This window comes from Sipha flava, unplaced genomic scaffold (assembly GCF_003268045.1).
Source record: "Sipha flava isolate LNK unplaced genomic scaffold, YSA_version1 79_pilon_pilon, whole genome shotgun sequence".
NCBI classification, from domain to species: Eukaryota; Metazoa; Arthropoda; class Insecta; order Hemiptera; family Aphididae; genus Sipha; species Sipha flava.
Window position 1 is genome coordinate 868,100 of NW_020273620.1, and position 27,303 is coordinate 895,402.

General features: G+C 27.3%; 1 protein-coding gene across 1 annotated transcript; it reads right to left on the minus strand.

The window, feature by feature from the left end:
• Positions 1 to 12,239: 12,239 nt before the first annotated feature.
• On the minus strand, positions 12,240 to 27,303 carry LOC112692968 (structural maintenance of chromosomes protein 3-like). The gene is made up of 26 exons (XM_025567812.1): positions 27,110 to 27,303; positions 24,846 to 24,921; positions 24,631 to 24,669; positions 24,391 to 24,530; positions 24,162 to 24,320; positions 23,987 to 24,098; positions 23,698 to 23,879; positions 23,376 to 23,621; positions 23,179 to 23,300; positions 23,001 to 23,108; positions 22,802 to 22,907; positions 19,702 to 19,805; positions 18,700 to 18,799; positions 18,436 to 18,599; positions 17,315 to 17,456; positions 17,085 to 17,243; positions 16,795 to 17,006; positions 16,574 to 16,736; positions 16,199 to 16,384; positions 15,980 to 16,123; positions 13,534 to 13,749; positions 13,303 to 13,439; positions 13,053 to 13,239; positions 12,779 to 12,961; positions 12,530 to 12,670; positions 12,240 to 12,461 (listed from the first exon to the last, which is right to left on the minus strand). The coding sequence occupies exons 1-26, from the start codon at positions 27,122 to 27,124 to the stop codon at positions 12,390 to 12,392; spliced, it is 3,615 nt and encodes a 1,204-aa protein (XP_025423597.1). The 5' UTR covers positions 27,125 to 27,303; the 3' UTR covers positions 12,240 to 12,389.

Sequence of the window (27,303 nt, forward strand, 5' to 3'; positions counted from 1 at the left end):
GACTGTTCGTCGGTTGTCACTACGTCCCCATACGCGCAAACGTGATAATAGTAATAACATTGCGGACGTCGTGTGTACGTGCGACGGGAGCAGCCGCGTTACGAGTTATTATTTTTATGATTTTACCATGCGCTTTGGTTTCATTATTATTTCATCAACACACGCATAGACCTCTGCCACTGAGTTTTGAACGTTATATTTATCGACTAGGTAGAATGTTATAGATTGAACGATGACTATCACGAATGCTTCGTGTGGTCACGGATCGGTATAAATGAATGAATCGCATACTGGATCCATTGATTTAAGCGGCCCCTACACGATCATTAATACATCGTCGACGCGACGTACAGATAACGGATGAAAAATGAATAAAATATAACTATGCCATCTATTGAATGAATAATTTATAAAAGTAGGTCGATTAGGTGCTTATAAGCATTCGTGAAATACATTATCAAAATCGTATTTGATTAGATAAGTACGCTATTACTATATAGACTTGCCAATTATGTACTTATTCAGCGGTTCCCAACCCATGGGCCGCGAGCAGGTGGTACTGGGCCGTGAACCATATTATATTAACATTATTTACATATATTTTTAAATTATAAAATATCAGCAAGTGAAGAAGATTCGTTGATTGAATTTTCATGTGATCTGACTCTAAAATCGTTTTTTTATAACTACACCATTATTACCATTCTAGTTGAAATTTCGGCAAGACTTTTCAGCAATTTCTAAAATTTGACTTAGGAACTTAATGGGCTATATTTCGATAACTTGTGTGTCTGTGTGAACGAGATTTTTCTACTTTAATTTTTTTTAAACAATAAATGTAGGAATAAATTGTATTTTGAGTGATTTAAGGCTAAAACTTTTCATTTTTTAATCCACATATTGATTCTCTCATGGGGAAAAATCCGAAATTACATTAGATTGTTTAACTCTTGAATAATCAAGTTCTTTTTTTTTAATTAACAATTTTTTATAATAAATAAATTGTAATGACTGACATATGTGCACATTATATATATATATATATATATATATATATAATTACTGGTGGGCCTCAAAGATTTTATACGAAATTGGTGGTCCGCACTACTAAAAAGGTTAAGAACCACTGTACTAATAATAAAACTGAACACGTTATGTGTCATGTGTGTACGGAAAAAATATACATTTACTACAAAATTAGTCCTATTAATAAATAATAATAATCCAACCTCGCTTTGCGCAGCCATAAATTTTTGTTCGGTTTAACAGTACCCGTATAATGCACCCAACAATAGTACTATTATAATATTATGTTTCTAATTGCATTTCAGTGCAACTTATTTATAAATCTTATGTTATAACTTTCTCTACCAGAGTTCCTTACAATGGATCACGAACATGAATAAATCGAATTCAGTGTACACATTTTTATAGACAATGAGATCCCAAAAAGAGTCTCAATAACAATTTACAGTAATGTAGCTGAGACCCCAAATAGAGTTTCAAATTAGATTTTTAGTAGCTTGAAAAAAACCCATGGCAGTTAACCTGTTAAAAAAATAAAAATAAAATAACAATACATATATTGATATAATTATATGTGCTAGTTATAATAAATACTTGTGTAGGTACCTACCCATCATTTATAATATATCCATTCAAATAGTACTTAAGTTCAACAAAATACTAATGATCTCTTTAATTTTCGCTGAAGCCTTTATAATATATTAATTTACCTACCTGTATTTATTTATTATTTATTTATCTACCTATGTACAAATAAAATGTGACTGTTGCATCCCAAAACCGCACACTTCTGATTTTTACCTGAAAATATGATAGGAAAAAACCGTACTTTTTTTGATTATAATAATTACTGTATTAATTGTTAAAATTATAAAAAACATACAGATTATATTTTTTCTAAATAAAGAACTAAAAAAATTAATACTATAATATTATTGCTTGATACCGATTGCTAATATCCCGAGGCGCCAGGTTTTGAAAATGTCATGGAAGACTCACTATTTTATAATCAGTACGGTACAGTTTTACCTAAATCATACCTTATAGTTCCTACTTTTATTTTTCTTGAATCACTAAAATATAGTTCTTTATTGTTTTGTATGTTTTGAAATTATAACTTAAAACATTTTAACTGTATTTGCATCATGAAAAATCATAAGGCAGGAACTAAAAAATGACAATTTATTTTTAATAGTCATGTGTTTTGTACAAAAAATTGATTTTTCCACACTTTTTAAATGAATCGGTTAACAAAAATTTCCAAAGTTATAATATCATCACAGCGAACATGTACATTAGAAATATCAATCATGTTTGACTCATTGTAGACATAATGTATGACTTAATTCCAGTGCTCGACTTGGCAAAACTTAAGAAGGGGGACTCTATTTACTTTAAAAAAAAAGAACGTCTCTAAAACTGGCTGATCGTTATGATTATAGCGTAATTATAGTAGGGGGGACGCTAAACTTTCTGAAAATTAGTTGGGGTACTCCGTCCCCTTGCGTCCCTCCTCAAGTCAAGCACCGCTTAATTCTGCCAAGGACAGAAAAAGATCTTTCAGATGTACAAGATAACACTGGTATACTAACTATACATTATATATAATATTTTGTTTGACTCCAGTAACATTTGACGAAGTGCATCATTGTTTTTTCATTAGCTTCAAGACATCATCAACATTTTTAATTTGGACCTTCTTTGATTTTGCTTCATCTAAAAACATATCCCTGTGTAATTACAATTTATACTATTTATACTTACTTATACTGTTAACAAAAATATTCTTTTTTATAAATAAAAGTACCATCTTCCAAGTACTCGTCTCAATAGTTGCATAAAAATTCAATATTTCTTTTACGTATTATAATAATAATTTTTTCTTCTTTGAACATGTAAGTAAATTATTCATTTTGAATGGTAAAAATATCACAATTAGAAACAAAATGTAGTGCTTCATTCAAATTTTTCGGAAAATTTGGAAAAAGTTTTCGGCGTTCGCGGTACATTGATTTCCTTATTGAACTCACGTCTTTCTGACATATAATTTTTTTATAGATGACATTTCTTTACGTATTATTTTTCATGGTCTCTCATGGACATCATCACACGCTTTACGTTTATATTCATTCCGTATTTTTTGAATTAGTATTTTTAACATTTCCAATTGTTCGTGTACATGGGTATTTTAAATCTTGAGAATTATCTTAATTGCACCACATGTACACAACTTTTCATGTGTCACCGCTAAACTGCGTTTTCACTTTTATGTAATCTAAACTTTCTGTACCCACTTAAAATCGTCAATTATTAAACATTTACCCCACTTATTGCTATCAATAACATTAAAATTCATTTTAAATAGCGTAAAAATGTACAAAAATTAAATATGAAATTATTATGTATAATTATATATAAGAAATAAACGCGCATACTCGAATCATTTTATACGCGCACATATATATATGTGTTATATACTAACTAATCTGCAATCAATTCAATATAAAATCCAATATCAATAATATGTATTTCCTATAATAAATATTGAATATATATATATATATATATATGTATATATCTGTATTCATTATTTAATGACTACAGATTATAACACGGTTGATAACGAAAAATGTGAAAATATATTTATAGAAAAATAATGTGCGGAGATACCTTATAACTAGGGCTCGGGACTTCTAGGAACTTGCATGTTTTTAAATAATTATCAAAAACATAGCTAAGTAATATATAAATTTGTTTCATAGCAATACAAGTTTATATTTAAAATTTATAGTTGCATGTTTTGCATATTTGACCATTTTTCATTTATAAGTGCATATTTGACCATTTTTCATTTTATAAATGTATATTTGACAATTATTCATATGAAAGAGTAAGTTTTTAAATTTTATAAAAAAAAATTATGATTTATTTCTTCATATATCACGTGACTTGGAACTCAAAGTGTCTTATTGGTGCACTAACTGAATGCATTAAAATAATTAAAACTACAAAAACGTATACATTCTACAAAAATTGAAGAATCTGCACAAGCTAAGGCTAACTACAAAAAATATCGAACATTTTAAATGGAAAAATTAATCTATGGATAGATTGCCTGCAGATATTAGTTATAGTGACCTACGATTTTTTAAGTTTGCACCAATAAGTTCCGTAGACGTGTAACGTTCCTTTTCTAAATATAAAATTATTTTGGCTGATAACAGGCAGTCATTTAAATTTTCCAACTTAAGAAATTATCTTATAGTTCAATGTAATGCTCAAGGTTAGAAGAATTATAACTATATTAAAAATAAAAAAAATATTTTCAAATTAATTTATTTTTAAAACCATTTAAATATTTTGTTTTAGATAAAAACTCAATATAAGATGAAAAAAAATTTGAAAAAAAAAAAAATTATCTCAGATCATCATATCTATCATATATAAAAATATTATTATAATTTATTACTAGTTAAATTTTTTTAATTATTACAAATATAATTTTTTTAAATACATATTTTAATAGCATATTTATTGATTCTTTAGGGCATAAATGCATACATATTTTAAGGTTTTTAAGGGCATGAAGTCCCTAGCCTTACTTAAAACATATAACAAGTTTATCTCAAACTGTTCCGACACCAAATACGATACGATCCGAAACAATACACACAAATTAAATCTTTCAGTAAAAGATTATCAAATATTACTAATTAAAAAAAAATATGTGCTGTTTTTTCTATCATATTTTCAGGTCAAAATCAAAAGTGTGCGGTTTTTGGATTCAACGAATGTGACCATTATGTCTAATATATAAGGGGTAGCCAACAGGTCGATCGCGACTTCCTATCGCATTTTCTTGAAGTTTTTTCAGAAAACAAATAAAATATTTGATTTTTTTTTTTGTAAATATGTGAATCTTTGTATATTTCACCAATATAAAATTTAGATATAGAAAAATAAAATAAATCACTATGAAAAACGAGATTATTCACTAATACAGAGGTTCTCAAAGCGTAGGGCGCGACCATCCAGGGGGGCCGCGAAAGCTTTATGGGGGGGGGGGAGACAATTTAAAAAATTAACATTGCATTGGTAGGACAGAAAAAGATTTGTGAAATTTTTGTAATAATAATCGGTATGTATTGTATACAATTCGGTATATTTATACATCACATACAGGCAGCAACAATCAACAAGAACCATTATTTATAAAAGATTAGTTTTTTTATCGATAAACCACTAATGGCCGTCATTCTATTTTTAAACATACACAGTTTTACGCGTTGTACTATGTGAGAAGGCTGCGGTGGTACAACGTTCACAGTTTGGTATCGTGTATGCTTCCTTGTTGTTGTTTGTTTTAACTTTTTTTTAGTCTAAACATGACTATTAAAATTATTTTTATGGGGGGGAGCTCACATCTAGGGTTGACCAAAAGGGGGGCTTGGCCTGAAAAGTTTGAGAACCTCTGCACTAATATCTTCGAGTACTATCATATAGGTACGTTGTACGTACCACGTAATCTGATGAATATTCCACATTAATTTCTATTAATGGCCTTTATCGCGTTCGTATAAATCAGTGATTTCCAACCTTTTTAGTAGTGCGGACCACCAATTTCGTATAAAATCTTTGAGGCCCACCAGTAATTATATATATATAATGTGCGCATATGTCAGTCATTACAATTTATTTATTATAAAAAATTGTTAATTAAAAAAAAGAACTTGATTATTCAAGAGTTAAACAATCTAATGTAATTTCGGATTTTTCCCCATGAGAGAATCAATATGTGGATTAAAAATGAAAAGTTTTAGCCTTAAATCACTCAAAATACAATTTATTCCTACATTTATTGTTTAAAAAAATTAAAGTAGAAAAATCTCGTTCACACAGACACACAAGTTATCGAAATATAGCCCATTAAGTTCCTAAGTCAAATTTTAGAAATTGCTGAAAAGTCTTGCCGAAATTTCAACTAGAATGGTAATAATGGTGTAGTTATAAAAAACGATTTTAGAGTCAGATCACATGAAAATTCAATCAACGAATCTTCTTCACTTGCTGATATTTTATAATTTAAAAATATATGTAAATAATGTTAATATAATATGGTTCACGGCCCAGTACCACCTGCTCGCGGCCCATGGGTTGGGAACCGCTAGTATAAATTGATAAATCATATCAGTCTGCAATGACAGTAACAATAAATATAATAAATATATAGGTACATATATACCTAGTATAAATTAATTTTATCTTATTCTGATACTATTATTAATAGCATTGTGTTTAAAAGTTAAAACACATTTTAGTCTTACATTCAATTATTCTACGATCAGTTATTCGTAGTATCGCATTCGTAACTCATACATTGTGTGTGTATGTTCATGAATTGTATGTATCAAGTGCGCACATAGAATTATTTTCTTATACATTCGTGTCAATATGAGCAAAAGATCAAAAACATACCACTTTAATAAAAAGTGGGAAATAAACTATTTTTTTTACTATGGTGAATGAAAAATGTTGTTTAATTTGCAATACTTCTGTTACAATGCCAAAGAAAGGAAATTTAGAGAGACATTTCAATAAAATGCATGATAAGTACGAATCTGATTATCCGCTTAATTCCTCCGTGAAAAACAAAAAATTCCAAGAACTGAAATGTGGCCTAATTGCTTAGCGTAACATATTTTTAAAACCACACAATCAATTAAGATCCGAAACTATCGCTTCCTTTATTGTAAGTCATAAAATAGCGGTAAAATGTAAACCTTTTTTTAACGGTGAATCTATCAAAAGTATCTTTGAAGAAATAGCAAATCATTTGTTTGAAAATTTCAAGAATAGGGGGGAAATAAAAAAAGCAATCCTTGATTTACAACTATCTCGAAACACTGTAATACGATGAATTGAAAAGTCGAGCCACAACGTAACAGAGCAATTACAAATCAATATTTATCGGTGTATTACATTTTCCTTGTAAGTTGATGAAAGCACTGACGTATCTGACATAGCTCAACTACTTATTTTCATTAGAATGTTAATGAATGATTTTACATTAAAAAAAGAATTGCTTTGCATGATTTCGTTAAAAGGAAAAACCAGAGGTCTTGATATTTTTAACAGTTTTAAGAAGATAGTCACTTCCATGAAATTGCCACTCTTCAAATTGACATCAATAACTTCCTATGGAGCAGCAGCAATGACAGGATACAATAATGGGTTTATTGCATTATGTGGAAAAGATTATGGTTTTCCTGAATTTCTGAGCTACCATTGTATTATTCATCAAAAAGTTTTAGCTTGCAAGAGGCTCAACACAAAAGACGTGATGGATACTACCTTCAAAATAGTAAACTCTATCCGAGGAAAACCTCTTCAAAGACGTCTATTTAAAATATAAATTGAAAACAAGGAAGTAGATTTAATTTTGCACACGGATGACTAAGATGGCTAAGTAGAAGTAGATTTCTTCAAAGATACCGTGATTTATTGGATGATATTGTTCAATTTTTGGAGGAAAGAGGTGATAGTTTTTCTCAATTGCGTGATGTTAATTGGCTTTGTGATTTAGCGTTTTTGGCAGATTTCACAGGATATTTAAGAGATTTAAATTTGAATTTACAAGGGAAAACAAAATAATCATTGATTTAATAAGCTGTATTGCGAAATTTAAGGCAAATGCATTAATTCTTATAAGAGATCTTAAGTAGAAAAAATGTTCAACGATTTCCAAACGTAGAAGACCATACTCGAAAATAACTCGACGTTATTTTTGATTCAAAAAAGTATGTGATAGAAATCAAAGCCGTTATCGATGATTTTGATATAAGATTTTGTGACTTCAAGAAACATGAAGATTTGATCCCATTTATCAGTTTTTAATTTAAAGAGGACTTAAATACCTAGATGATTGCAAAAAGAGCTGCACAGTTGTTTTAAATTGACGAATTATCTCTTGAGGATGAAATGATCAATATGCAATGCAACGTCTACTTAAAAGCTAGATCGTCAGAAAATAATTTTTGGTACTTGGTAAGCAAGGAAGAATTCCTCAATTTAAGACGATGTGCTGAGTCAATATATTTCTGCTTTGGATCGACATATCTATGTGAATCGGCCTTTTCGTATTTACTTCAAACCCAAAGTAAGTACCAATCGATCACGTTTGCCTGGTATGCATTCTGAAGATAGCTTGAGATTATCTTTGTTATCATTCACCCCAGAATTTGTAAAATTATTAAATCAAATACAAGCGCAAACATCTCATTGAATTATTAAATAAACATAATAATAGTAGTAATAATAAAAGTAGAATTATAGTTATAGTAGTAATAAGTTAAATATTATAAATTAATTAAATATAAATATATTAAAATAGGTGTTATGCTACATTGTGAAATTAAACGTTAATAGTACTTATTTATATTGTTAATAAAAAGTAATAAAAGAAGTTAAGTTACATATAATACATTTTTGGTTTATTTATTTATATACAACCTTTTTTTTTTTGCTCGATCCCGACAACCTAGAAAACTCAGAGGTCGATCATCAGTCTAATAAAGTTGGCCACCCCCGTAATATATCAATAATAGTGATGAGAATAATCAAATGATTAGTTAACGAAATCAAAATAATTGAATGATTAGTAAACGAAATCAAAATAATCGAATAATTCAAGATATAACTGCTTGAACTGGTTGTATAAATAATCAAATGATTATCTATAAGCGTGAAAGTATAATGGATTTTCAATCCAAATATTTATACTTCTTACACCAATTAGTGTGTCAATTACTGATACCGGGAATTATACCAACGATTAAAAATAAAAGGTACTTTTGTTATATACGGAGGCCATTTGTGTTATATTTATACCGTGCCGCCGCGCGATAACAATGTTTTTATGTGATCGTTGACTTTCGAAATTCAGTTGACTGTATTCCGTGCATGGTGATTGTCAATCATCGTAAAATAAATAATAATAATACACTACTAATGGACAGCCGACTTCTTAATTTACTCAATGGGAAATGAATAAAACGCGCATTTTTTTCGAATAATTCAATTAATTTGATTGATTGATTAATTAATTAATTAATTTGATGAATTTGTCTGGTACCTACCATTATTTGGATTATTAAAATCATTCGATTATTCCTATCACTAATCAATAACAATAATTCGATGTACAAATTGAACCGGAAACCGTCGAATGCGTCCCAGGTAAACGATTTTTTCCCTACTTTTCCTGTGTTCCAATTGCGTTCTATTGTATAATTGTATACTTGTTAAACGTTAAATACATCTAATATATTTGGCCCAAATGGTGTGCAAATATATTTAAACACAAATTGGTTTTTTACTTGATGAGTCACGAAAATTGTACCTCATGACCTGTACTCTTAATCGATTAATATCATTACAATCACGTAGTAATTTACAACTGTTAATATCACGATAACTGGTACGATAATTCTAAATATATGACCACAATATTCTTCAGAATTTAGTAGGTCAAATGAGTCGAGAAATACTTTAAAGTTTTTAGTGCGTTGATCGATTTCTATTGAGTTACTCGTTTTTTCAAGCACAATGGTACTTATATAGGTTTCAAAATTAAAAAACCCAACTCTTTTTAATTATATGTATTCGACCACCTGCATAATATGTATTTACTTACTCATTGATGAAGCCGTAAAAAAAGTTAAAAAAAATAAACCTATACTCGCCACACATTCAAAACATAACTGGACGGATGGTTTAGTGTTCGTCACGTAAAGTCAACTCCTGATTAGTACCTTAGACATCTGGTGGTGGTACTTGGTGAGGGCCATGGCAATTGGGAATTATTAGACCTACAGTTTATCGGGTACCGGTCCAACATAATATCGGCCCAATATCATGATATATATTGAGCGATATGATGGACGAATCGAGGAAGTTATTTTGCTTGTGAATGTAGGCATTCATAACATACGTCATACGATATAACGTTTCAATTATGTACTAAATTAATGAAATAATAAAACTGATTTTTGTAAACTACTGAAAAAAAAAATTAAATATCAATCGCATAACGTGAAAATGCGAAATAAATGAGTTTTGGATAACATTTTGAATGTACCTACTTATGGTACACAAAATTTTAACATTAATTCAATACTAAAAACAGTTCTTTTTTTTTTTTCAGTTTTCAACTGAACGTTTTTATATGTTCGATTGCTTAAAATTATTTCAAAGTTGTGCAGCTTAAGGAATAACAGTATACATTGAATTATAATTAATTTTTCTTCTTCTCTTTCTCGTCTTTTTTCCAAATATTTCGTGTTGGCCAACCATGTCTTGAACCACCACTAGGCTCGATTTCTACATTTCCTACGCACACACCAACGGCCCTCATATCATTCACAATCGTATCTAACAATCTCTGTTTTAGTCCAGAGCATTTTTTCTTCTTTTAACTATAATTAATTTTTCAAAAAAAAAAAATATGACTAAAATCAAATATATATTTACATAAAGCGGCACAACCAAGATTTACTTTCTGAAGGCTAAAATGTACTAACTAAAATCGTCCGTATGATTGGGGAAGAGAATATGAGCAGTTAACATTATATGATGTATGAATTTGAAAATTCTTAAAGATTGGTATTACTTCAAAGAAGTCATTTCCAACGTCTTAGGCACAAAACAAATTTAGCTAAATTGTGCAACATTTTCCTCAACAAATTATACATACTGCTACATATTCTATATTAAGTATTAACAGTTGATTATAATTATCAATACATTTTTATATAATATCATAAATTAAGATGGTACCATATCAAGCATTTAAGTGTATACATCTTTCAAATAAATATATTATCATAAAAATATTTAGACAAAAATATACTAGTTAAATGTTTATTCATGTATGTTATAAGGAATACATTATGGTTAGTAAAAAGCATTCTCATTATGAATACAGTATATATGAAGGTATAATAAATTATATATACGATTAGGTAGGGCATCTTTAAAATCAGCAAGACATAAAATGCGTCAAATGCAATTTGATTTTGGATTAGAGATGAGTTGAAAAATATGTAATATTGTTGATAAGTGTATCAACGATATTTTTCTAAGATTTGTGTTTACATAAGAGATTATCAAAATAAAAATGACCGCTAAAATTTAAAATTTTTAATTTATATAACAAAAATGAATGAAAATTACATTGCAAGATTATAAATTTATTTACGTTGAATAATCAATGCATAACAATACATTTATATTAAATTTTGAATCATTAAAATAATAAAAAATTAAACCGATTTTTGAAAAAAATTATATGAATAATGGTAATTGGTTATTTTAGTTAATGATAACATTTGAAAAATGAAAATTATTTTCATTAAAGAGAAATTTATATCTATCTATTATTGTTAAAAAAGAAATTAATACAATTATATAGTTGAAACAATATTAATCTACATTTTGTAGAATTTGGAAGATTCGCACATATAAAATTAATCGTATTTAAATAATTAAAACTATATAAGTAGAACATAAGATATATTGACAAGTAATAAATACATTTTAAGGTAAAAAAAAATGTAGTTTTCTTAATTTATATTATAATTATAAATGATTATTTACTTTAAAAATGTATAATTATAATTTTGTTACGTTTCTATTACAATAAAACACAAGTTTAACAAATTTTAATAAAAATCAGCCTAGCTTTAAGTACAATTAAATCATATGTTTGTTGAAAATATACTTAAACAATAAAAATACAATTAGTATGAAATTATAAAAACCATTTTTTTTCTTCTTTGTTTTTAATAAAAAAGAAGTAATGAAGTAATTATTTAAATATGATTAAAAACTAATTTTTGGTGAAATGCACCTTTTACATAATAATGTAAAATTTGCTACTGAAACTAAACACTTTTAAGGAATGTAGAAACTGATACTTAAATAAACTTATTCTTACTGAATACTAGGTAAACTTATATTTATTTTAATACGTATACAATTAATAATTTAATTTTTTTTTTTAATTACATAATGTTCTTAAATGTAAGTTATGCATAAGTATTTAATTTCATATCATATATAATAATAAAAATAAAAATAAAAAAAATGAATAAATTAATTTTTTTTTATTTAAGTTACAAAAAATAATCTCACTGCATTGAGATATTATTTGTAAACTCATTGATTGAGAAATTGTAATTATCATTTAATATCTTAATATATAAAAGCCAAATACATCAAACTAACTAATTGCATATTTAAACTTAATAAATATTTACAGTCCAACATACAAATGTTTTAACTTCAAACAATCATACATAACATTATTATCCATGAGTTGAATCATCTTCAACAAAATCATAAGCAACATCTCTTGTAACACATTCCACATGACTCACCTAAACATATTAAGAATTATTTAATTTTAGTTATATCTGCAATGTTTAAGCAAATTATAATAATATACCTTATTACGAAATTTAACTCCATAAAATTTATGCGCATGGAATAATAATTCGGGTCTGAATGTTGTAGTAATAAATTGGGCATGATCTGACATTTCGTGTATCATGTCTGCCACAGCCTTCCTATGTTGAGGATCTAATGCCTAAAATAAATCATAAATTCAATAAGTACACGTCAATACAATGTTCTAAATATTTTTTTATTTTATTTTTTGTTTTTGATGTTCGTGTATATTACAATGATAATTTACCTGATCAATCTCGTCAAAAAGATAAAATGGAGCAGGATCACATTTTTGAATAGCAAATATCAATCCAAGTGCAACTAATGATTTTTGACCACCAGATAATTGATTCATTTCACGCATTTCACTTCCTTGGCCAGCAAATGACACCTTTATCATCACTCCAGAATAGTTATCAATATTATCTTCCTGAATTTAGAAACAAATTATGATTTATTAAGATAATATATTTTCTAAAACAAATCAAATAAATTATTAATAATATATCTCATATTCTTACATCTCCAACACACGGAGTAGCAGATTCTTCACCACCAGCTGATTTCATTACTAATTGAGCAAATCCACCAGGGACAAGTTTGCTAAATACTTGTGTAAAATACATTGATACTTGTTTAAATGTAAATAAGATAGCATCACATTTTCTTTGTTCCAAAACATTCATGAGCTCTTCAATTTTTTGATGTCTGATTAAAAATAATTAAATGAATAAATATATGTATAGTTGAAGTATCAATAATTTAAATTACCCTCGATCAAGTTCTTGTTTCCTGGATACTAATTTCTCTTTTTGTTCTGAAAAACTAATAAATTGGTCTAAAGCTTTCTTGTTAACATGACCATAACGTTTAATATTGCTGTTAGCTTTTTCGAGTTCTTTAAACAGCTAAAAATTACATAATATAAAGGGCTTGTAAGATTTTAACTAACAAAGGTTATAAATTTGTAAAATGTCTAACACAATTTATATATAAACTCACATTTTTAGATGAATAAGACATGAATTTAGTAATGAGTTCAGTATTGGGAAGAGCTCCAAGATCACTTATTTTGGTTTGACATTCATCCAATTTTTGTCTTAGCATGTTTTGTTTTGTAGATACTTTAGTTAAATCTTTAGACTCATTGTCTAATTTTTCTTGAGCTTCTTTTTCTAACATTTTCCACTTCTCTAACTCTTCTTGGCATATTTTTTGCTAAATAACAATAAATAAATAAATTAGAAAAATAAGTCGAAATTCTATAGTTATTAGGATACATTATTTAAAATATTTTCAATTCAATAAATTTTCTAATTTTATTTAAAAAATAATCAAATGAATGTACAATTTCTTCAAGTTACAATACAGTGGTCGCCGCTTATTATAATTACGGTTAATATTATCAAACGTTCATTGTTATCGAAAAGTATAGTTACGGGCCGGATGTATACTTATATGTGTAAATTATGTCGGCTATTGTAATCAATACGCCGCATAATATTATCAGTTTGAGGTCAAAAATTATCATTATGTAGTTATTAGATAAAGAAAATAATGTCTAAGTTTTCGTCGAATAGCTCATAATTAAGATAAAAATGTCTATGCACATTGATATCATTTTTGTTCTTACACCATTCAGACAGTACCGTCGCTGCCCATCGACCATTATCGCATTTGTATACATCCGTGTCGCGTGTGCGTAAAAATGAGTGAAAAAAGAAAAAGAAATGACCTAACAATTTATGATAAATTGTCAATACTACAAAGTTACGACAATTTACCAAAAATGGGACAGCGAGAAGCAGCTATAAAGCTAAAAATTTCCCAACTGTTATTGTGTAAATTATTAAAAAATGAGTTGAAATAGAAAATTCAGCAACACTTAATAAAAATCCAAACATAAAGAGGATACGCAGTGGGAAAGAAGAACAGGTTGAATCAGCATTTTTATGATGGTTTATTAATGTTAGAAAAAAATGATGAACGCATTAATGGTCCAATATTGCGTCAAATAGCTGAAGAACTTGCAAAAAAATGGGTATAGAAAATTTAATTGCCTCAGAAGGATGGTTTCATCGCTGGAAGAAACGAGAAAATATTGTTTACAAACGAACGTACGGAGAACAAAAAGACGCGGATTTCTCGGCAGCAGAAAATTGGTTAAAAACTGAATGGCCAAAATTTACTTCAGAATATACGCCCAACAATGTTTATAATGCTGATGAAACTGGGTTATTTTATCGTGCCTTGCCTGAGCATTCTTACTTATTCAAAAATGAAAACGCAAAAGGCTGTAAGATATCAAAAGAGCGCATCACTGTCCTATGTTGTGCGAGTATGTCAGGTAAAAAACAAAAACTTTTGGTTATAGGGAAAAGTAAAAATCCTCGTTGTTTTAAATCTGTAAAATGTTTACCAGTTGATTATTACGCCAACACAAATACTTGGATGACATCAGTTATTTTTAACGAATGGTTAATAAAGTGGGATAAACAATTAAATAATAAAACCGTTTTACTTATTGACAACTGTCCTGCACACGTGGTTAGTGTGTATCTTTAAAACACATTAGAATCATATTTTTGCCAGCAAATACATCATTAATACAACCATGTGACCAAGGAATAATAAAAACCTTAAAATCATATTATCGCAAACAAATGCGGACAAGAATAATAGACAATATAGAAAATACAAATGATCAAGAAAAATTGTCTGCTAATGAATTAGCAAAACAAACTAACCTCTTAGATGCATTACATCTTATAACAATAGCTTGGGACCAAGTGACAGATAAAACAATACGAAATTGTTTTAAACATGGAGGTTTTGCAGAAGGTGTCGAGGAGGAAGAAGAATATGAAGAAGTAGAATTAGATTTTGAAAATTGGTTGAAAATCGATGAAAATATACCTACTACAACAGATTTTACTGAAGAAGATATTGTACATGCTTTATTACAAACAAATGAACCGGGAGAAATTGAAAATGAAGAAACAGATACTGAAAAACCTCCGAGTTCTTCGGAAATGAGAGAGGCTCTACGAGTATTACGAAGGGGAGTGCAACAACAATCATCAAATTTTGAATTACAATACAAATATGAACATTTTATCAATGATCTTTTAACGGTAAAAAAAAACAGACATCGATAAAAAAATATTGTTCAAGTTAATGGTAGTACCTACATATATTTATTTACATTTTTTTTTTTTAATTTTAAATTACCAATTTATACCTACATATATACTTTAATTAGAAATAAATAATAATAAATAAAATACATAATTATACGTTTTTTAATTTTTTCGTTTAATGTTATCAATCGGATTATGTTATCAGTTATGTCCCGTACCAAAGTGATTACATTAAGCGGCGACCACTGTACTTAAAATAAAATACAAATATGATATAACCATAATTACATAAACACAATAATGAATACCTTTTTAACAGCTTCTTGTACTCTTTTATCATCAATTTTGACTTCAGCATTTAATGCTTCTAATTTCTTCTTTACTAACTGTACTTCCAATCTGTTATTTTCTAATGTTCGTTTTCGCTCTTCAACAGATATTTCTTGTAATGCCTATATATATATATAAATATTTATTATTATAAGTACAATTTTATAAAAATAATACAATTCTTTATTTTAACAAACCTGCATAAGTTCATCTCTACGACGAATTAAATTGTTGGTTAACAAATTTTCAAGTTTATTTTTGTCTGCTTCTAATTTCATACGAGTAGAGAAAGCAGTCTTATTTTCTAGAGTCAAAGATCGAATATCATCGTTTAGTTTATCCATTTCTCTTTGGTCAGTAACAGAAAGTTGAGCCATAAGTTCCTGAGAAATAAGATTATTAAGAAAATAATTAAAAAGTTGTTTTAAATGTATAATGTACGAGGTTATGAACTTTATTGAATAATTTCTATTTATAACTAATGGTTTCAATTAATAAAATCTTATATAATTAATAAAAATATAATATTATAATAATTATTATAAACTAAATTTAATTTAAAAAATTAATACCTGGTGAAGTTCTGATTCTAATCCACTTCGAGTAGTCTGCATAGCTTCTAAATTTGATGCAGCTTGTATTAATAATCTTTCTTTGGTAGCTCGATATCTTTCAATCCCAGCAAGTTCTTCTTTCATAAGTCTTATATCTCCTTTTAGTTTATCGAAATTACCCCTAAAAATAAATATTAATTAGAAAAATATTGATTAAGTAAGTTAAATTTAGTTCTTACTTAGATTTACTATTTTTTGTTTCAGTCTTTTGCATGTCAGACACTACTACATTAACATTGACCTCCACTTCATTCAACTGAGTTTTTAAAATAGAATGTTCTTTTTCTGATTCTTTTATTTGATTTATTAAATCATTACGCTGTTTTTGTATTTCCAATTTTGAACGCATATTTTTAAAATAACCTCCTGTTAATGTTCCACTGGAAGAAACCTATATAATACAAACATAAAAATGTAAGATCATTTTATATAAATAATTAGTAATATTAGTCATAAAAGTTATATATACCTGATCACCATCTATTGTAATACAATCGAGCATACTTTGTTTAGATATTGTAGTAGCAATTTCAAGATTACGACAAATTAATGTCTTGCCAAATATAAAACGCATTGCTTTATCCAAGTGAGGTTCATATTTGAGCTTACTGACCATTGGGATAGCATCCTAGAAAACAATTTTGTCATTTACACACAAAAAGTTTTATAATTTCATTTAATTTTAAAATGTTCACAAACCCTTGACTGTGGATATCTTATATCCCTCACAGTTAATCTGTTTAAAGGCATGAATGTTACTTCACCAGGTAAATTTTGATTATTTATTTCTTTTAAAATCTGAGTACCAATTCTATCAGATTCCACAATGTGGAAAAACATTCTGAAAAATATAAAATATAAATATAATATATATTATATATATTATATATAATATAAATATAATCATACATCATTCAATTGGGGAAACATAAAAACAAATGCTCGTTTTTAAATTTTATTGAATCTCTTCATGACAAAAACAAAATTTGTACTAATTACTAATATTTTTGGTTACAAATACACATAGTATATTATAAACGGTACTAATTCAAGCATGTTACTTAGTAAAAGAAACTATAATATCCTAATTGTCAACACTACATCAGAATGTTTTATAATTCATTTAATCTAAAATGTATAATTAAAGAATATTGCAACATAAATATGACATAATATATAAAATGATACATCAAAATAGCTAAATCATATTGAATACAAAAAATCATGATAATATAAAGATAAATTTTAATGGGCTTACCAATTATTTAATATAATTTAAGAAATGTATCTAGTATACTCAAATTATTTTATGTAAATAGTTGTCAGGATATTGTAAGTAAACTTCCATTACAATTTTACAGAACACATTTTCGTTTTTGTTTATACCATAGAATATGTATGATTTATTAAAATTTAAAAAACAAAAATTATACAGAAATTTTAAATAATTTTAAATTGTATTTCATCATTCGGCATAAGTTTATTCTAGTTTCTAAAAACCAATTTAAATATATATAATATATAGACATACCCTAAACATTCTTCAAATATAACAAATATTTATCTAATAAGTAATTGTACTGTGAAACCTCTTTGAAGTGGACTCTTTAAATTCCATGGTATAAAAAAAAATTGGAAATAATAGAAGATCTTTTTTCTCAATTATAGACATTTTTTTATTTTTCATTAGAGCCCTATTAGGAGGTTTCTCCATATCACTAAATGAAATACTTAAAATGTAAATTAACCAAGATATAACTGGTATGTATATTTGATACTGAATAATGACTAATATAAAATTATGGATATTTTTAAATTACCTTCCACCAGCTGTAACTTCTACAGCTGTTTGGATACTCTGGTCACATTCAAAATTTTCAATTACTTGACCATAATATTGAGATGTAAGATCAAGATGAGCCCCACCTCTTTGTTTAAATACTTCTAAAACTTTACGTACGCTATCTCTTCCATTTAAAATTGCCTACAAAATTAAAGAATGATAATTTATACAAAACATACATAAATAAACATAATCGTAATAATTTCAAGTGATTAAAAATAATAAATAATAAACAATTTACTTTTCCAGCCATGCTACGGAGTGCTTGATCAGATTTTGCTAATTCTTCTTTGAGTGATGACAAACCATGCTGAACAGTATTTTCTTTGCGCCACAAGTCACTAAAAAAAGAATATATACTCTATTAACGTGTACAAGGACAACTATTTAAAATTATATATAGTATGGCATGGGTTGTATAAGTTAGAACTAAAAATAATTTTACAAAGAGGCTATAATACATGAGTAATTGAAGCATAAAATTATGTTGTAAATGGGACAGTCATTCAGTGTAAATTCATAGTAAAGGCTAAATTTTATTTTGTTTAAGAACATCATCTGTAATGTAGCTTTTTTTTATTATATAAAAGATCACTGGGGAGAGTGTAAATGGCTTTGATCAAAGTATGTATATCTACAACAGCCTATGAAATACATTAATTTTATGTTTGTTATTTAATTTAAAAGTTCAGTTCAAGTGAAATAATAGGAGGTAAATCTACCAATGACGGTTGTTCAGATACTACTATATAATACTATATATACAGATTACTATATAATATTACTATCTACTAGATTGTACTAATTGTGTAAAACTTATTTGTTAAGACCACCTAATAGAAATATGGCTGAAGTGTTTTGACATAATGTAAAGAAATTTCCTTATTTAAAATTGTATTTAAAAATATATTAAATCACATAACACTTTAGATACAATAATAAATATGTATAATAATAACTATGTACCTATATACAAATTTGTTTTTTTTTCTTGGAATTATGTATAAGAAATTAGTAAAATTAATAAAATAAAATATTTATATTGTTTAAAAAATGATTGTTCGATTATTAAGTATAGAACACATAACAATTATGTTGGGATAAAAATATACCTCACACGCGCGATACTTAAGAATAAATCCACGCGCGTGGTGAAGGTTTAAAGAAATAAAAATGTATATTATAATTAATTTAACATGCATATAATTCATACTCTTTAAAGGTATGAAAATGTAATACTTACTTTCTCTGACTTTGATGTTGATCTTTTGCTTTCTTCAATTCATAATAACGCTTATTATATTCATCAATAGCAACTCTTTGTTTTTCTAATTCAATTGAATTCATCTAAATTGTAGAATTATATTTTTAGAACAAAAATGTACATATGAAAAAAACTATTGTGTTATAAATTAAGTAATTAATACATCTTCAATAGTTATAACCAGGGCTCGGGACATATAGCACTTAAAATCATTAAAATAAGCGCTTAAAAACATCATTATAAGCACTAAAATAAGCATTTAAAAAATTTCAAATTAAGCAAAAATATTTATTCAAAAAAAAAACCTATAAAATTCTAAGTAAAAAAATCAAACAAAATAAAAATAAATCTTCACTTTCAAGACTTTAACCCGTCGTACGGCGCACGGGATAAATAATTACCCCAGACATATTTATATTGTGTATTGATAATAAAATAAAGTATTTAGGTGTTTGTTCTCATCAGTAGCCTTAAATAATACACCTATAAATATACTGTTTGTTGTTTCATGTTATTTTTGTAAATTTTGTTTTATCTATAACGTATTTAAGTCGTATACAGTGATATATGGAAATTATTTACCCCGTGTTTTTGTTTTTTAAAATCATAATATTTTTTAATCACTCTGTATACAATAGAATCTCTGTATATCTCTAAAGGTAGGTATCAACTACGTGCGGCAGCCACGACAAATGGATACCGCGTTGCCGCGCGAGCCAACTCAAAAGTTACCGCGTTCGAACACGCCGCGTGCCAAGCCAAATTGCGTCGGTATTTAGACATGTGGCAAAGGAGTTTCAGCTGATTGCTCGCGAACAGTTGGGACGGTTTTGTCGTTAAAATTCGTTCGCGGCATGATGGATAATGAAAAGTGTCTTGATTCAAATCAGATCGCTCGGGCGAACAGCTGGATCGCTTGCCGCGCGAGACTGCCACACTCTAATAAAAGTTGATACTTAAATATGGCTCTCGCGGCAAATGTCTGGTTTGCTCAGTGTTGCCAGGTTTCGAAAGAGTGGTAATCATATAGACTATTCAAAATTATTGTATTTGACAAGAAATTATCGTAAAAAAAAAATCAAATAGACGCGGAACTCATCCTTACTTATACAGAAATGTAGGCTAGGTTCACATGAAGAGCGTTAAACGCGCGTTTACAATTATGAATGCAGTTGTATTATAACACGCGTTTACAGCTTTCCGGCGCGTTGCAACGCGTTAACGCGCATTGTCATTCATCCTGTGTAAATTGTCTAAACGCACGTTTGACAGCTCTCATGTGAACTAGCCCTTAATCTATTCTATGCTTATAGCGTTTTCGATTTGACAATAATAGTATTATAATCACGGACCGTATCATAATCATTAGTCCGTAATCATAATACTGATAGTAGTGTAAACTGAAATTCAACTTCTATGTAAAACACTACACCAGTTCACTGGGTTTTGGTAAGATCGAATACGTTTTTTGCACTCACTCCGTTCGGTTATCAATATTATATATGGCAATAGAAAATGATAACTGATAAGTTAAAATTTTATTAAGTGAATACTGTTTTGCCATTAATTCAACAGTTAATAATTTTAAATTGAAACAGAATTTATACACGCTAGGTACTACACTAGACTAACAACACTACGATATACTAATACTAGACAATGGAAATATGAGTATCACGAATGCTGATTGAAGAATGGGTGGATATTAACTAATGAGCAATGAGTAATGACTATTGACTTCGGGTAACGTCGTAATGGTCTTACTATTAAAGGTTGATATTTGATAGTATTATATTATAATATGAATAATAATATATAGTAATATATATATTATAATTTCTATGGTATCTATCTTGGGAATTAATTTTATTTGTTCGTGTCACAGACATATAGAATAAATTCTTATATATCTGTGGTTCGTCTAATATTTCTAAGAACTTATAAGATAAGAAAATGTGATTTTGGTTATAAATTTAGAAAATATTGTTTTTTTTTCATTAATATCGATAATAATCAACTGTATAAATGTATAGTATAGAAGAGTAAATTTCAAAATTATCGTATTGAGTACGATCGTTATCCTTCACATCGGTGAGGGATCGAACAGGGAGCAATATTATCGTATTTCCCCACCAGGATCGTACCATCTGGCAACACTGGGTTTGCTACGGACGAACATGGCGTGCGTGTAGTCGATACCCACCTTCACAAGTGCCTATTTTTACACATATTACTTAGAAATGTTCAATGATATTTAGTCATAATACGGTGTTACCAAAAGCGAATATACTTGTAGTATATTGGTGTCGAGGCCATATTCACTACAGGAAAATACTATTATCTTTTTTAAAAATAGACTAAAATTAAATCCTATCGAATTATTTGATTCTTAAAATAAATATGAATAGCAAACAAGAAAAATAGATCAATGAAGTTCAAATTATAATATACTATAGTGAATAATAACCTTAGGGTAAAAAATTACCCCAGGCGCGTAAATGACATCCAAATGTGTGCGCCGTACGACGAGTTAAGGATTATATAGATTTTCCAAGTGATTTTTCTGAAAAATAAAATGTAAACTGTTCTTTCTGTTTTTGATCATTCTGACGTTTGACACTCAGTTCTATTTTCAGCGTTGGAATATCTTTGTTAACCCTACAACAATGCTTCGGGCGGCGGCAAACTATGCGACAACGTAGATAAGAAGAATTAATTTTATTTTTAATTCTATCAAAAACGACTTTGCAGGAGAAAACTATGAAAACGTAAAAATAAAAAACTGGTCAAATAATCAAGAATAATCAGAAAAACAAGAAATAAGCATTTTTTTTTTAAAAATTTCTGAAAAAAGCAAAAAAAGGCACTTTCAAATTTCATAATTGTACGTGTTATAACTTGACATACACTTCTATAGCACTCTGCTACATTTTAAGTCAATCCATAAAAATAAGCAAATGCTTTAACTCCCGAGCACTGGTTGTAACAAAACATTAAATATCTTATATTAAATTATTTCATATAGTATGAAAATTAAGACTTAGATTAATTAGAACAAGATTAGGTATAAAACAAATACTTGTATTTGTTGTTCTAATTCGCGTTGTCGTTCTGCATCACGTTTTAAATCATCCGTCAATTTTTCTTTATGATCATTCTTATCTTTGATTTGTTTATTCAAAGACCTAAGAACACAATGAAATCAAAATAATATACTAATAATTTAATATTATTAATAATACAAGCAATAAAACTTATAATTTAATTTAATAAGTTACTTTAGTTCTTTTTGAATCCATTTATCGCGGTCTTCTTTGGATGTAAATTGACTTCCTCTACCTTGTTTAGCATAAAGTTCTTTTCTTTTCTGTTCTTTTAAAGCAAGCCTATAATAATCACATAATTTATTGATTAAATTTAAACATACAAGCAAATAATAAATAATCATTATCTTACTCTCTTGTACAATCTTCTTCTTTCTTTTTTTGGGCTTCGTATTTGGGTTTTAAATCTTGAAGCTCCTCTTCTTTGGTTTTTATAGTATCTTGAAGTTTTTTTAATTCTTTTTCTGCTCTTTCCTAAAATATAAATTATTTAGGTTAATACAAAATATTAATATATTTACCCAGGTCTGATTTATTTTAAGAACTTACTTTTGAATTATTATCCCCTTCTACTTCATCAGATAAATCTTTAATACTGAAATCTAATTTAGTTTTTTGTTTGATCAATTCTTGTTGCTCTAGACTTAGAGTTTCTTTTTCTTCTTTAGCAGCTTGTACTTCTCGTTTAGCATCCCGCAAATGCTTAGCCGCTTTTTTGGCTTGATCAGAAGCATCTTTAACTTTAGAAGCAAGTCGTTTTTGTTCTTCATCAAAATTATTTATTTTACCATCCAACTAAATTTTTTTTATCATTTAGTATTATAATAAAATCAAAATATTTATTAAATAAACAAATTAAGTATATAATTACTTCTTCTAGCTTTCTTTTAGTTTCTTTTAACTCACGATCATGAATACAAAATTCCAATGTTCTTCTCTTTTTATCCCATACTTGATATTCTTTTAATTCTTCTTTTTCTTCTTCGAGAGTTTGTAATCGTTCTTCAATTGTTTTAATAAACTCAACAATTTTTTCCAATTTAGTTTGAGTATCTTTAAGTATAATTTAACATATTATAAATTAATCAAAATTATTAATAAATAAACAATTTAATTTGTCATGGCATGGTCTATGAGTAAATTTAAAGAAATAATTATACCTTTAAGTATATCAATTGATTCTTCTTTTCGTTCATCATAAACTCGAGTACCAGCTACTTCTCTTAAGAGTTTAAGTCTGTGAGAATCTGGAGCAGTAGCCATTTGGTTGATCTGTATAAAAATTAAAAATTATTCAATTTGATTTAAGCATAAAAGTTACAATCATTTTTATACCTTTCCTTGTTTAACTATATAATAGGGATTTGAATGAGAAAATCCAGCAGATTCTAATAAGTTAGTAACATCTGACCTTGGTACCATTTTTTTATTTAGAAAGTATTGATCTTTTTTAGCTCCAATTACACGTCTTAATACAACTTCTTCTTTTTCGATCTATAAATAAATGAATATAATCAAAAGCATTTAGATATAATTTAATAATAATATTTAAATTAAAATTTACTGGTAAACGATTATCTGTATTGTCGAAAATAATTTCTACATATGCAGTAACAACTCTAGGTCCGGTGCCTTCATGAAGTAATGCTTGTCTTTGCTCAGGGCGAAGATGAGAGAACTCATCACTAAGAACAAACTGTATAGCTAAAATAAACAAAATATATTTAACAACAATGTTATTATTATAGTTATAATATCTGTGAAGAATTTGAAAATATATTATAAATAATAATTTTATATTTACCATAAAAGAAGTTGCTTTTTCCTGATCCATTACGACCAACTAAAAATAATGAAAGAAATATAGTTATATTTAATTTCATAGTGAATTAATCGTAACTTATAATTTAATATATATTTTTTTTTTATGACATATTATTAAAATACTAAAAACATTTAACATTTTATAATGAGATAGAAATTTAATATAAAATTAAAAAAAATATTTTGTATACATACCAACAACATTATGTCTTTTATCAAATGGTTCAACAACAGTTTGCTCCCTATAGCTTTTGAAACCATGTATTATAACCTATAAATTACAAACAATAATGCATAGTATAATTTATACTAATCGTTATAAAATAATAAATTTTTTTAAATTTTAATTAATTTCGAAATAAAACAGTTTTTATAAAATATAAACAAAAATAAAATCATTAGAACATTAAAAATGTTTGATCAACATAAATGTACAATAAAGTAAGTAAAAAGAGTAAAAAGTTAGTTTCAGAAAATAATTATATTATATTATGTACTTCTAATAACTAAAATATTTTAAAATAATTATAATACTAAATAGAATTTAACAAGCAATTTAATATAAGTAATAAACTTAATTTAATAAAAATTCTTGATGTGAATTATCTTATGGCATAGTACTGACTATTACAAAGTTCAACTACTGCCGCATAGCTTATGGCTTGTCGGCTCAATCTGCCTCAGCACAGTGTTTTACTTCTTTACTCACACACTCAACCGTCAGTACGGTGATCCTCCTCTTCCTCGTGTGCTTTAAGCTATGTTTTCAGCACAGGGCAGCAAATGTTTTAAATGTATTAGGCAAAACTCATTCGACTAATACATTGTTAAAAATTAATTCTAACTAAAAATTAAATGGTCAACAGTTCTAACACCAAAAGAGTTAATATGTTGCCTTAATTGACACATTCAATGCCGCCCATGATTTCGGAGGTTACACCGTCACACCCCATTGATGGAATTAAAAGCTTTAATGATTTATAAGTTATTACATTTTTTTATTATTTTTTACAGTTTTTTTAAATTCTTGGTAGTCTTTATCTACATTAAATACTTGTAATAAATACTACTTATTAGATATTGGTACTTATGAAATAAATATTATTATCATCGACCATTTTGTGTACAATGCAAAATAAAATGAATTGTCCAATCCAGTATAATAGTAGTAATTTACATGATATAATATGTTAAAAATAGATCTTTTATACATTTGTAAATTTAAAGTACTAGTGTTACAAAAACTAAGACCAAAGATTAAATTAATTATAAAGTTTAATGTTTATGACCTATATGAGTTTATTAAAATAAAAATGACTGAATTATAACAGATTCAAAGGTATACGTTTCTGACTAGTAATTTTTATTTTTAATTTTGACATTAATTGAATATACATTTTGTAAACCAAAAATATTTTTTTCTAAAAATATATTTAAATATTTTATTTTTATTTATGTTATATTTATTTCCTTTAATAAATTATCCTTTCATGCATATTTTCTATATAAAATAGTTATAGTTAGCTCATTTTTTTTTTTTTATATTATAAGAATAATATTAAATTAAAATAAGAAATATTAAATTAATATAGTAAAGTAAAATATGTTAACAATCCAGTTTTCTGATTAGTTACCAATTGCTAGTTATTTACCACTGAACAAAACAATTAGAAAATTTCATAATTTCATAATTAAATGATAAGGATAAAATAATTATATAAAGAAATTAATCTATGCTATAATTTAAAAAAATCTTATTTTTCTTATTATGTAGCCTTACAACTTTGTAAGTTTTAGCTGCCACTGTCACCAATAAAAACAACTAATGTATTATAATATGTATTTCACATTATACAATTTAACGAATCATTAAAAAAAACATCAAAAATAAAGAACAATATTGAAATGCCAGCATTAATAAAATTATAGATAGTTATGATTATGTATATATTTTTAAATCATAAGTAGTATAGAAATATCATCCTTTGTAATCTAGTACGATATGGTTTTTACTTAACAATATAATAAGACAGACAATATTTATTCATTTAATAGCAAAGTCTGTAAGAAAAGTAAGAAAACAATTAGATAATAGTGAAAAACCAGAATAACTATAATGCTTTGATAACCTTTAGAAACAATTCAATAAGTAATTTGAAATAAATATACTCTTCAGATTGCTTTAAGACTAGAACGAACAATGTACATAAAATTATGAAAAGTAATGTTGTATTCAATACATTAACGTCGATGTGTTGAGGTGCACTAAAGACTTCATACGCAGAGGGAAATTTCATAAAAACGAACAGAACTCGACAAGAAAACCACAATAGGCAATGAGTATCATTGCAGCGATTACAAAACTTGTTTATACAGCACTGTGTGTGTGTGTGCCCGTGTGAAATATTGAAAAATCAACCAAACAACAAAAACCGTTTGCAATGATCAAATGATCTTACCTGTTTGATGTACATGGTGCAATATAAATGTTACGCTAAACGTGTTGATCTTTTTGACTAAATGAATTCGCGAAAAAACATAATTTGATTTGAGATTTGTTTCGTTCAAATAACAGGGTTAAAATTCGAGTAAACAAAATGGGATCCTCTGTGGTAGTTATTGGTGATAAAAAAGACGCGGCGGCGGTGCAAGA

What these genes read in the sequence shown, in the direction of transcription:
- LOC112692968 (XM_025567812.1), bottom strand. An exon ending in AAAAAGCAACTTCTTTTATG is followed by an intron (nt 24,531 to 24,630) that starts GTAAATATAAAA and finishes TGTTTATTTTAG; the next exon opens with CTATACAGTTTGTTCTTAGT. An exon ending in TAGAATCAGAACTTCACCAG is followed by an intron (nt 16,385 to 16,573) that starts GTATTAATTTTT and finishes CTTATTTCTCAG; the next exon opens with GAACTTATGGCTCAACTTTC.